Source organism: Carcharhinus amblyrhynchos, chromosome 10 (assembly GCF_965287045.1).
Source record: "Carcharhinus amblyrhynchos chromosome 10, sCarAmb.v2.hapA, whole genome shotgun sequence".
NCBI classification, from domain to species: domain Eukaryota; kingdom Metazoa; phylum Chordata; class Chondrichthyes; order Carcharhiniformes; family Carcharhinidae; genus Carcharhinus; species Carcharhinus amblyrhynchos.
Genome location: NC_137333.1, coordinates 108,799,939 through 108,812,996, shown reverse-complemented (window position 1 = coordinate 108,812,996; position 13,058 = coordinate 108,799,939). Strand labels below are relative to the sequence as shown.

The 13,058-nt window shown below is 48.4% G+C and overlaps 1 protein-coding gene across 3 annotated transcripts in view; it reads right to left on the bottom strand.

Moving 5' to 3' along the window:
- Nucleotides 1-13,058, bottom strand: part of LOC145349278 (tripartite motif-containing protein 2-like) — a 97,797-nt gene that overhangs the window by 42,637 nt on the left and 42,102 nt on the right. For all 3 annotated transcript variants that reach the window (XM_080197790.1, XM_080197792.1, XM_080197789.1), the window contains exons 5-6: nt 12,876-13,056; nt 9,943-10,666 (exon numbers count right to left, since the gene is read on the bottom strand). In XM_080197790.1, the coding sequence (XP_080053916.1) occupies nt 9,943-10,666; nt 12,876-13,056 (905 nt within the window). The remainder of the gene's footprint in view (nt 1-9,942; nt 10,667-12,875; nt 13,057-13,058) is intronic.

Sequence of the window (13,058 nt, the reverse complement as noted above, 5' to 3'; positions counted from 1 at the left end):
TTGAAGGAAAGTGTTAAACTAAAAGCGGAGGCGTTTAGAGTAGCTAAGAGTAGTGGGCGAGAAGAGGATTGGGAGAGGTTTAAATGTCAACAAAGATTGACAAAGAAGTTGATAAAGAAGGGTAGGAGAAACTATGAAGCTGGGCTAGCGCTTAATATAAAAAAGGATAGCAAGAGTTTTTATAAATATATAAAAAGGAAGAGGCTGGCTAGGGTGAACGTTGGTCCTTTAGAGGATGAGAAAGGGGACCTAGTGGTAGGGGATGGGGATATGGCTAAGGTCTTGAATAACTTTTTTGTTTCTGTCTTCACGGAGGAGGACGTGAATAATTTGCCGGGTGTTAGCGATGGAAAGGTGGTAGGACTGGAGGGTCTCGATGACATTACTGTTACTAGAGAGGCGGTGCTCGACAGACTGGAGGGGCTGATTGTGGACAAGTCCCCAGGACCGGATGGAATGCATCCGAGGGTTCTGAAAGAAATGGCGGAGGTGATAGTGGATGCCTTGGTGGTTATTTTCCAGACGTCGCTGGATTCCGGGAAAGTGCCGGAAGATTGGAAAGCGGCTAATGTTACGCCGTTGTTTAAGAAGGGTACCAGGCAAAAGGCGGGGAATTATAGGCCGATTAGTTTAACGTCTGTGGTAGGTAAAATGTTAGAATCCGTCATTAAGGAGGAAATTGCAAGGCATCTTGAAGGGAATTGCTTGATAGAGCAGACGCAGCACGGTTTCGTTAAAGGGAAGTCATGTCTGACAAATTTACTGGAGTTCTATGAGGATGTGTCTAGGGCGGTGGATAGAGGAGAGCCGGTGGATGTGGTCTTTCTGGATTTTCAGAAGGCGTTTGACAAAGTACCTCACAAGAGGTTATTGCAGAAGGTCGGGGGACATGGAGTTGGGGGTAGGGTGTTAGCGTGGATAGAGGATTGGTTGTCAAATAGGAGGCAGAGAGTGGGGGTCAACGGGTGCTATTCGGATTGGCGGATGGTGACTAGTGGAGTGCCCCAGGGGTCAGTGCTGGGGCCTCAGCTTTTTACCATTTATATAGATGATCTGGAGGAGGGAACCGAGTGTAGGGTGTCGAAATTTGCTGATGACACCAAGATTGGGGGAACGGCAAATTGCGCAGAGGGTGTGGAGAGTCTGCAGAAGGATCTAGATAGGCTGGGTGAATGGGCCAGGAAATGGCAAATGGAATTTAATGTTGGCAAGTGTGAGGTGGTCCACTTTGGTAGGAATAATGGTAGGAAGGACTATTACTTACGTGGCGAAAAACCGCAGCATGCGACGGTGCAGAGGGACCTCGGGGTCCTTGTGCAAGAGTCGCAAAAACCCAGCTTGCAGGTGCAGCAGGTGGTCAGGAAGGCGAATGGGATGCTGGCCTTCATAGCGAGGGGGATTGAATATAAAAGTAGGGAGGTCTTGCTGCAGCTGTATAGGGCATTGGTGAGGCCGCAGCTGGAGTACTGTGTGCAGTTTTGGGCACCGCACCTGCGCAAAGATATTTTGGCCTTGGAGGGAGTGCAGAGGAGGTTTACTAGGCTGATACCGGAGTTGAGGGGGTTGAGCTATGAGGAGAGGCTGAATAAATTAGGCTTGTACTCGTTAGAGTTTAGAAGAATGAGGGGAGATCTCATTGAGACGTATAAGATGATGAATGGGATGGATAGGATAGAGGTGGAGAGACTCGTCCCACTCAAAAAAGACAGTAGGACTAGGGGGCACAGCCTCAAGATAAAGGGGGGGCGGTCTAGAACGGAGTTGAGGAGGAACTTCTTCACTCAAAGGGTGGTGAATCTCTGGAATTCTCTGCCCGTTGAAGTGGTGGAGGCTGCCTCGCTAAATATTTTTAAGACGCGGGTTGATGGGTTTTTGATAGGCGAGGGGATTAAGGGTTATGGGGAGAGGACGGGAAAGTGGAACTGAGACACGACAGATCAGCCATGATCTTATTGAATGGCGGGGCAGGCTCGAAGGGCTGGATGGCCTACTCCTGCTCCTATTTCTTATGTTCTTATGTTTCCTCCAAGTGCTCCGGTTTCCTCCCACATTCCAAAGATGCGCATTGTCCATGCTAAATTGCCCCTTGGTATCCCAAGACAGAAACATAGAAACCAGGAGCAGGAGTAGGCCATTTGTCCCTTCAAGTCTGCGGTGCCATTCATTTTGATCATGGCTGATCGTCGAATTCAACATCCTGATCCCCCCTTCCCCCCACACCCTTTGATCCCTTTCGCCCCAAAAGCTTTATCTAATTTCTTCTTGGAATCAGACAGTGCTTTGTCCTTAGCTACTTTCTGTGGGAGTGAATTCCACACATTCACCACCCTCTGGGTGAAGAAACTTCTCCTCACCTCAGTTCTAAAAAGTTTACCCCTTATCCTCAAACTATGGTCCCTAGTTCTGGACTCTCCCACCATTGGGAACATTCTTTCTGAGTCTACCCTGTCCAGCCCTGTTAGAATTTTATAAGTTTCTATGAGATCCCCTCTCACTCTTCTAAAGTCCAGTGAATATAATCCTAACCGACTTAATCTCTCATATGTCAGACCCGTTATCCTAAGAATCAGCCTGGTAAACCTTTGCTGTGCTCCCTCTATAGCAAGGACATCCTTCCTCAGATAAAGACACTAAAACTGCTCACAATACTCCAGGTATGGTCTCACCAACACCCTGTATAATTACAGCAAAACATCCCTATCCCTGTACTCAAATCCTCTCACTATGAAGGCCAACATTTGCCTTCTTTACTGCCTGCTGTGTCTGCACACTTACTTTCAGCGACTGATGCACAAGGACTCCAAGGTCTCGCTGAGTATCCCCATCTCTCAATTTACACCCATTGAATTAATAATGTCTTCCTATTATTGCTACCAAAGTGGATAACCTCACATTTATCCACATTATACTGCATCTGCCATGCAGATACCCACACACTCAGCCTGTCCAAATCACACTGAAGCATCTCTGCATCCTCTTCACAGCTCACCCTCACACCCAACTTTGTATCATCTGCAAATTTGGTGATAATACATTCAGTTCCCTCTTCCAAATCATTAATATATGATGTGAACAGTTGGGGTCCGAGCACAGATCCCTGCAGAACCCATCTAGTCTCTGACTGCCAATCAGAAAAAGATCCATCTATGCCAACTCTTTGCTTCCTATCTGCTAATCAGCTTTCTATCCATCTCAAGACATTACCTGCAGTCCCATGTGCTTTAACTTTACACAGTAGTCTGTTAAGTGAGATCTTGTTGAAAGCCTTCTGAAAGTCTAAGTAAACCACATCCACTGGTTCTCCTCGGTCAACTCTACTAGTTACATTCTTAAAAATTCCAATAGATTTATCAAGCATGTTTTCCCTTCTGTAAATCCATGCTGCCTTGTGAAATCCTTGATAATGGACTCCAGTAACTTCCCCAGTACTGACGTTAGGCTCACTGCTCTATAGTTCCCTGTTTTCTCTCTACCTCCCTTTTTGAATATTGGGCTTACATTAGCTCCCCTCCAATCTGTAGGAACCAGTCCAGAGTCCAAAGAATTTTGGAAAATAGCCACCAATGGGTTTACTATTTCCAGGGCCATTTCCTTCAGTACTCTGGGATGAAGATTATCAGGATCTGGAGATTTATCCACCTTCAATCCCATCAATTTTCCCAAAACTATTTCTCTATTAATGCTGATTTCCTTCAGTTCCTCATTAAAACATGTTTCTCTCAGTACTTCTGGTACATTATTCATGTCTTCCTTTGTGAAGATTGAAGCAAAGTATAAATTTAATCCCTCAGCCATTTCTTTATTCCCCATTATAAATTCTCCTGTTTCTGACTGTAAGGGGCCTACATTCATTCTTGTCAATCTTTTTCTCTTTACGTACCTATAGAAACTTTTACAGTCAGTTTTTATGTTCCCCACTAGCTCACTTTCATACTCTATTTTTCTCTTTATAATCAATCCCTTGGTCTTCTTTTGCTGAATTTTAAGCTGCTCCCAATCCTCAGGCCTATTGCTTTTTCTTACCAATTTGCATGCTTCTTCCCTGAATCTGATACTATCTACAATTTCCCTTGGCCCACTTGGTACATAGCCCTGAATGCTTGCTGGGCCGAATCCCCTGTCCCTATAGTGCAGGGATTCTCTGATTGGTCAGAATATAAAAAATGGAGTAGAACCCTTAGAGTATTGACAGGCAGAGGGATCTGGGTGTACATGTCCATCGATCACTGAAAGACAATGCAGGTGGAGTAGGTAATGAAGAAGGCGTACGGCACACCTGCCTTCATCTGCTGGGGCATTGAGTTTAAAAATTGGCAGGTCATGCTGCAGCTTTATAGAACCTTAGTTAGATCTCATTTAGAATATTGTGTACAATTCTGGTCACCGCACTACCAGAAGGATGTGGAGGCTTTGGAGAGGATACAGAAGGGATTTACCAGGATGTTGCCCAGCCTGGAGGGTATTAGCTATGAGGAGAGGTTAGATAAACTCGGTTTGTTCTCACTGGAATGACGGAGGTTGAAGGGTGACCTGATCGAGGTTTACAAGATTATGAGAGGCATGGACAGAGTGGATAGTCAGATGCTCTTTCCTAAGGTAGAAAAGTCAAGCACTAGGGGACATAGGTTTAAGGTGCGTGGGGAAAAGTTTAAAGGAGATGTGCGAGGCATGTTTTTTTTTACACAGAGGGTGGTGAATGTCTGGAGCGCGCTGCCCGGGGAGGCGATGGGTGCAGGTACTACAGCGACATTTAAGGTGCAACTAAACAAATGCACGAATAGAATGGGAATGGAAGCATACGGACTCCGTAACGGCATATGGTTTTAGTTTCTGCAAATATCATGGTAGGTGCAGGCTTGGAGGGGCCGAAGGGCCTGTTCCCGTGCTGTACGCGGAGGGGCCGACGGGCCTGTTCCCGTGCTGTACGCGGAGGGGCCGAAGGGCCTGTTCCCGTGCTGTACGCGGAGGGGCCGAAGGGCCTGTTCCCGTGCTGTACGCGGAGGGGCCGAAGGGCCTGTTCCCGTGCTGTACGCGGAGGGGCCGAAGGGCCTGTTCCCGTGCTGTACGCGGAGGGGCCGAAGGGCCTGTTCCCGTGCTGTACGCGGAGGGGCCGAAGGGCCTGTTCCCGTGCTGTACGCGGAGGGGCCGAAGGGCCTGTTCCCGTGCTGTACGCGGAGGGGCCGAAGGGCCTGTTCCCGTGCTGTACGCGGAGGGGCCGAAGGGCCTGTTCCCGTGCTGTACGCGGAGGGGCCGAAGGGCCTGTTCCCGTGCTGTACGCGGAGGGGCCGAAGGGCCTGAAATCTTAATCAGGAGAAAACAATCAGCGAATGAGAGAAAGCTGGGATAAAAAAAAATCAGATGTAAAGGAAAGGAGTGTGTAAACAGTAAGAGAGTGAGAATGGGAGTTAGTAATAGATCGTAAGGAAATGGCCAATGAAATGAGTAAGTACTTTGCCCTGTCTTCACCATGAAGAATAACTAAAACATCCCAGTAAAAGCTGCCAATCGGGAGGGAGCGAGGGACTTGGTGAAATTATAATCCCTGGGGTACTGAGCAAACTGGCAGAGACGTGACTGACACGTCGCAGTCAGATAGACACCATCCCAGGGTTTTAAAAGAGACCATTAGTGAACCAGTAGATGCGCTGGTGTTAATTATCCCAAATTCAATAGGTTCCGTCAAACAGAAAGTCGCAAATATAACCCCTCTTTTCGAGGAGGGAGGGAGGTAGGAACCAGGAAAGAATCAGCACCTGTGGTGGGTAAGGTATTCGAATCGATCATTAAGGAAATCATGGCTGGAAAACTCAGGGAAATTCGTGGTTTTGTGAAAGAGACATCCTATTGAATCAAGTTACTGCGGTTCTTTGGAGGAATAACACATGCCATGGATAAAGGGGAACCCGTAGATGTTATGTACTTGGATTTCCAGAAGGCATTTGATAAGGCACGACATCAAAGGTTATTGTGGAAAATAAAAGCTCATGGAACAGTGGGAAAGATATTAGACTGGATTGGAAACTGTCTGGCTGGCAGAGAGTACGTATAAATGGATATTTTTCTGATTAGCAAGGTGTGGTGAGTAGTTCCGCAGAGAACCAGGCTGGGGCCTCAATTCATATCACAGGCTTAGACAAGGGGAGTGAAAGTACAGGAGCTAAACTTGCAGATGATATAGAGATGTTGTGAAGAGGACATAAGGAGTTTTCTTTTAATCCTTTAAGTTTTCTTTTGAGTTTTCTTTTAATCCACTGGTGCTTCGGTCCGTCTTGTTGTCCAATGAGGGGCATACACGCGATGGGTCGTGCGAGGGCTGCTCTTGGATGTTCGAGAATAGCCTAGTGCTTCATGTCGTTAGTGTGTGCCTAAACTGGACCAGATACTGGGCAACACGACAGCTCAGTGACTATCACTGTTTGCTGTGCAGACACATGGATTTGGGCCAGTGTTTGCGGGAGTTTGCACATTCTCCCCGTGCTTGCGTGTGTTTTCTCTGGGTGCTCCGGTTTCCTCCCACACCCCAAAGATGTGCTGTTAGGCTGACTGGTGTAACAAATTGTCCCTAAATTAGTCTCCCCTCAGCTCAATGTTAAGATGGCGGCGCGGGCTCGTTGGGCCGAAGGGCCTGTTTCCCGTGCTGTGTTGTTCTTTGTTCTTTAGAACATAGAACATAGAACATTACAGCGCGGAACAGGCCCTTCGGCCCACAATGTTGCGCCGACCAGTCTTATTTTTTAAAAAAAAACATTGACCCACTAATCTAAACCACTCCTTTTTCGTCCATAAACCTATCCACCAATCTCTTAAACGCCCCCAAACTAGGCGCATTTACAACTGCAGCAGGCAGGGCATTCCAGTCCCTCACCACCCTCTGGGTAAAGAACCTGCCCCTGACATCCGTCCTATAACTACCCCCCCTTAATTTAAAGCCATGCCCCCTCGTGCTAGATTTCTCCATCCGAGGAAACAGGCTATCACCATCCACCCTATCTAAACCTCTAATCATCTTATATGTTTCTATAAGATCCCCTCTTAGCCGCCTTCTTTCCAGTGAAAACAACCCCAAATCCCTCAGTCTCTCCTCATAGGACCTCCCCTGCATACCAGGCAACATCCTGGTAAACCTCCTCTGCACCCTCTCCAAAGCCTCCACATCCTTCCTGTAATGTGGGGACCAGAACTGCACACAGTACTCCAAGTGCGGCCGCACCAGAGTTGTGTACAGTTGCAACATGACGCTGCGACTCCTAAATTCAATCCCCCTACCAATAAACGCCAAGACACCGTATGCCTTCTTAACAACCTTATCTACTTGATTCCCAACTTTCAGGGATCTATGTACACATACACCTAGATCCCTCTGCTCCTCCACTCTATTCAAAGTCCTCCCGTTAGCCCTATACTCAACACATCTGTTATTCCTACCGAAATGGATTACCTCACACTTCTCCGCATTAAACTCCATCCGCCACCTCGCGGCCCAGCTCTGCAACCTGTCCAAGTCACCCTGCAAACTTCGACACCCTTCCTCACAATCTACCACACCTCCGACTTTGGTGTCATCAGCAAACTTACTAATCCACCCAACTATACCCTCATCCAGATCATTAATAAAGATTACGAACAGCAGTGGCCCCAAAACAGATCCCTGAGGCACACCACTCGTAACCGAACTCCATGATGAATAATTACCATCAACCACCACCCTCTGTCTCCTATCTGCTAACCAATTCCTGATCCAAGTACCTAAATTACCACCAATCCCATACATCTGCATTTTCTGCAGAAGCATACCATGGTGAACCTTATCAAACGCCTTACTAAAATCCATATATACCACATCTACTGCCTTACCCCTATCCACCTCTTTGGTCACCTTCTCAAAGAACTCAATAAGGTAAGTTTGCAGATGGATGGGGATCAGCTGAGTGAATGAGTAGATGGAGTATAATGTGGGAAAATGTGAAGCTGTTGTGTGAAGAATGGAAAAACAGAGCGTGACTTACACGGAGGAGTGCAGAATCCAAGGTGTAGAGGGATCTGGGCGTTCTTGTGAATGAGTCAGAAAATGTTAGTGCGCAGGTACAGGTAAAGCGGCTAATGGAATGCAATCCTTTATTACAGGACGAATTGAACACAAAAGGAAGGATATTATGCTTCAGTTATACAGGGAATTGGTGAGAGTATATCTCGAAAATTGTGTGCAATTTTAATCTCCTTATTGAAGGAAGGATGTTAATGCACTGGAGACGGCTCAGAGGCGGTTTCTGAGATTGGCCTGGAATGACTGGGTTGGCTGATGAAGAAAGGCTGGACAGGGTAGGCATGTTTCATAGAGAATCACAGAATCCCTACAGTGCAGAAGGAGGCCATTCAGCCCATCGAGTCTGCACTGACAACAATCCCACCCACGGCCTATCCCCATAACCCCACATAATCCCCCTGACTCCAAGGGGCAATTCCACCCAGGTCTGTTCCCCACAACCCCAAATATTTACCCCACTAATTCCACGAATGTATACATGTTGGAACACTAAGGGGCAATTAACATGGCCAATATATCCAACCTGCACATCTTTGGACTGTGGGGGAAAACCAGAGCACCTGGAGGAAACCCATGCAGACACAGGAAGAACGTGCAAACTCCACACAGATAGTGACCCAAGCTGGGAATTGAACCTGGGTCCTGGCGTTGTGAGGCAGCAGTGCTAACCACTGTGTCAGCGTGCCACTCCATCCCACTGGAGTTTAGAAGAGTGAGGGTGAGTTGAGTGCAGTAATAAATATCGCAAACAGCCTCGACAAGGTGAACGTGGAAAGGACGTTTCCTCTCGTGGGGAAGTCCTGAACTAGGGGGGCAGTGTTTTAAACTGAGGGGGTCATCCTTTTAGGACAGAGATGAGGAGAATTTCTTTCTCTCAGAGGCTTGTGTGCCTTTGGAACCTTGCCTTAGAGGGCGGTGCAGACAGAGTCACTGAATATTAAGGTGGATTTAGATAGATTTTAGTTGGACAAGTGAATCAAAGGTTATCAGGGTAGACGGGGAATGTGGAATTAGAAACACCAACAGATCAGCCAGTATCTCATCGAATTGTGGGACAGGCTCGACGGGTTGAATGGCCTGCTGCTTGTTTGAATAATTAGAAACAACCCAGAATATTAGTCACCACTGTCACATTATTAAAACTACTGCATTGTTGGAAAAGTCCATCTGGTTCACTGGTGTCCTTTAGGGAAGGAAATCTGCCGTCCTTACCTGGTCTGGCCTACATGCAAGTCCAGAGTCACTGCAATGTGGGTGACTCTGCACTGCCCCCTCATGGGCATTTGGGCTGGGCAGCTGGAGTACTGTGTGCAATTTTGGTCCCCTTATTTGTGGAAGGATATATTGGCTTTGGAGGGAGTACAGAGAAGGTTCACCAGGCTGATAGCGGAGATGAGGGGGTTAGCTTATCAGGAGAGATTAAATAGACTGGGCCTGTACTCGTTAGAGTTTAGAAGGCTGAGGGGGGATCTATAGAGACATATAAGATAATGAAGGGGTTAGATAGCGTAGAGGTAGAGAGATTCTTTCCACTTAGAAAGGAAACAAGAACTAGAGGGCACAGCCTCAAAATAAATTGGGGGGCGGGGGGCTGCAGTTTAGAACGGAGTTGAGGAGGAACTTCTTCACTCAAAGGGTGGTGAATCTCTGGAAGTCTCTGCCCATTGAAGTGGTGGAGGCTGCCTCATTAAATATGTTTAAGACACGGGTAGATAGGTTTCTGATAGACAGGGGGATTAAGGGTTATGGGGAGAGAGTGGGAAAGTGGATCTGAGCCACTTCAGATCAGCCACGATCTTATTGAATGGCGGGGCAGGCTCGACGGGCTAGAGGGCCTACTCCTGCTCCTATTTCTTATGTTCTTATTCTCAGACCATGGAAGATTTTTAAAGACTCACCAATGCGAATAATTAGCTCATCCTCAATGGGGTTGTCCTTCTTCTTGCCGCTGCTGTACATACTGGCTGGGCGACGCACAGCCTTCTGCCGAATGTGTCCACTACTAGGAGACTTCACCCTGCGTTTAACATCATCAGGAGAGTGCGCAGTGTCAGAGGGTTTTGTGGCTCTGACCCTGTAGGGACTGCCTTTCACTGGCTGATCGTACAGAGTTACAGAGAGGGTAAAGTCTCCCTCTGTCTTGAGAGTGTACAGTATGTCGTAGGTGCCGTTCCTGTTATCCAGCACCTCCCCCTCAGTGAAGCTCCCATCCGGGGCTGTGACCTCGGCGCGCAGGATGGCATTGCCACTTTTCACCAGCTCACCATCTTTATCCTTGGTTGTCACGGTGACCGTTGTCTGTTGGCCAACCACAGCGTGACGCAGACCCTCCCCCGTAGCGACGGTCTGCTGAGCAATGGCGCTGGTGGTGATCAGAACTCCGAGGTTCTGGATGGACTTCCTAACTCCATCTGTCTCCACTCTCAGGTCCAGGTGATGGTTTTCTTGTGGCTGGAGCGGGAAGTCCTGTCCAGCCAGTTCATTCAGCGTCTCACTCATCTGTTTCTTCACCAGTAAAACCTCCGTCTCTGTCCCATGGCTCAGAGCTTGTTCTGTAAACTCGGAACTGCTCCGGATTTTCTCCTCACCCTGTAGCAGATATTCCAACTGAGTCTGAAGGACCTGGAGGGAGGAGGTTAAAGAACAAGCGTGAGTTTTCCAATCTCACTCCCCCGGCCCACGGCATCTTCCCATGCAATCGGAGAAGGTGTAACACCTGTCCCTTTACCTCCTCCCTGCTCACCCTCCTTGCTCCTAAACACCCCACTCAGGTGAAGCAGTGCTCCACATGCCCCTCCTTCAGCCTGGTTTATTGTAAACTGTAGATTAAATGCAGACTGGATGAGCCCTTTGCAGAATACCTTTGCTCAGTCCATGAGCATGGCCCCAGGCTCCTGATCACTTGTCATTTTAACTCAGCATCTTGTTGTCATGTCTATGCTCGGCCTGTCGCAATGCTCCAGTGAAGCCCAGCGCGAGCTGCAGGATCAGCACCTCATCTTCTGATTAATGAAACACACACCTGCACACACTAACATGCATGTGAGTACGTGCGCACACGCACATACACACACGTGCGCGCGCTCACCCACAGACATACAGACTCTCTCAGACACACACATACACACACACACTCACCCACAGACATATAGACTCTCACAGACACACACACACATGCACACACTCACCCAGACATATAGACTCTCACGGACACGCACACACACTCTCACACTCACAGAGCCTTCTATCTCTCCATTTTCATTTCCCTGAGCACGGACTGTAGTGTTTTGATGAGCACACTCCACTGTCTGGCCCTCATTCCCCTGTTAACACCTCCTTTAGTCTTTCACGCTGCCATTAACACTTCCTCCATTTTGTGCTTCACATCTTTGTTGCAATCTCTGTTCACTCCCACCAATCATTAACTTGTCAAAGTTCCCATCCTCTCAAAGACAATATCAAATCCATCACATTCTGTCTTTCTGATCTGCTTTCATCATTCACATTCATGGCTGGGATAGGAAGACGTGCCGAGGTTTCTATAAAACCTGGTGTTGTCAGACTTATTACAAAGCTTCTATAATAACAGCAACAGCAGCTCTCCTCCAGCCTGTTGTCTGGGATACAGGAGAAAAGCATTTCCACGGCGTATCGCCTGGGATCATCCCGGCAGACACCATGTTTACTGTCCACCCCCTCGCAGCTCACTCCAGGGAACAGAGGGATCTCAGGGTAGTCACTCAGGGTGCTAGAGGATGTGAATAGGATAATTAAGAAGGCACATGGGACAGTTGCTTTTATCAGTTGTTGGATAGAATGCAAGAGCAAAGAGGTAATGTTAGAGTTGTACAGTGTGTTGGTTACGCCACAGCTGGAGTATTGTGTGGCCTGGCCACCTCACTACGGGAAGGATGTGATGACACTCGAGGGTGTGCAGAGGACGTTCACCAGGATGCTGCCTGGGACAGAGCTACAAGGAGAGACCCAGCACACATCCATAGAACATGGAACATAGAACAGTACAGCACAGTACAAGCCCCTCGGCCCTTGATGTTGTGCTGAGCTATGTCCAATCCCAAGATCAAGCTATCCCCTCCCTATAATTCTGGAGTGTTCCATGTTCCTACCCAGTAACCGCTTGAAAGTTCCTAAAGTGTCCGACTCCACTATCACAGCAGGCACCTCAAGAACTCTCTGAGTGAAGAATCTACCTCGGACATCCCTCCTATATCTCCCACCATGAACCTTATAGTCATATCCATTGGAATCTCACTCACTCACACCTCAGGGGACACCAGCCCTCACTCTCTCACACACATCCTCATTTACCCTGTGGGTCCTCCTCATCTCACTGCTCCCACTCACCGTCCACATTCACTGGGCACCCTCTCCCCTCCGCCCTCTGCCCGGGCACACCCCCAGCTGACACTCCATCTGTCTCCTTATACAGCAGCTGGCTCATTACAAGAGGGAGAGATCCCATTAGGCGGAGGGCTGCCAAGGTCACTGCTGTATATTTGGGGAGTTCCTGTCTGGGGCATGGCCCCTTTAAGAGGGCAGTCACGTGATCACTGTGACATCATCAGCACCTTGGCATTGGATTGGAGCCTGTCCAGTGCCCCCTTAAAAACCCCAAACCCCAAAACCTGTTTCCATCAAACCGTGTGTGGACCTCCTGACTGGAACTGACCCCCACACCCCCCCAACCCCATCCCCACCCACACCCCCATTCTCACCCCCACTGCCTACCAATCCTCCCCCCACCCCAAAACCACTCCCTCTCCCCATTCCCCCATTCCTGGCCCCTCCCCACCCCGCCGGGTGGCCTCACCTTCTGTTTGCTGTTGCACATTCCCTCCAGTTCGGAGATCAGTGTGGATTTACGCTGGTGGAGAACTCTCTGAAGTTCCTCGAAGATGTTGCTGATCTCACTCACCGCCGTGTTCTTGCGCTCCGTAAGCTGACGGCAAATCTCGTGGACAAGATCGATGGCAGCATTGAGCTGCGGCAGGCT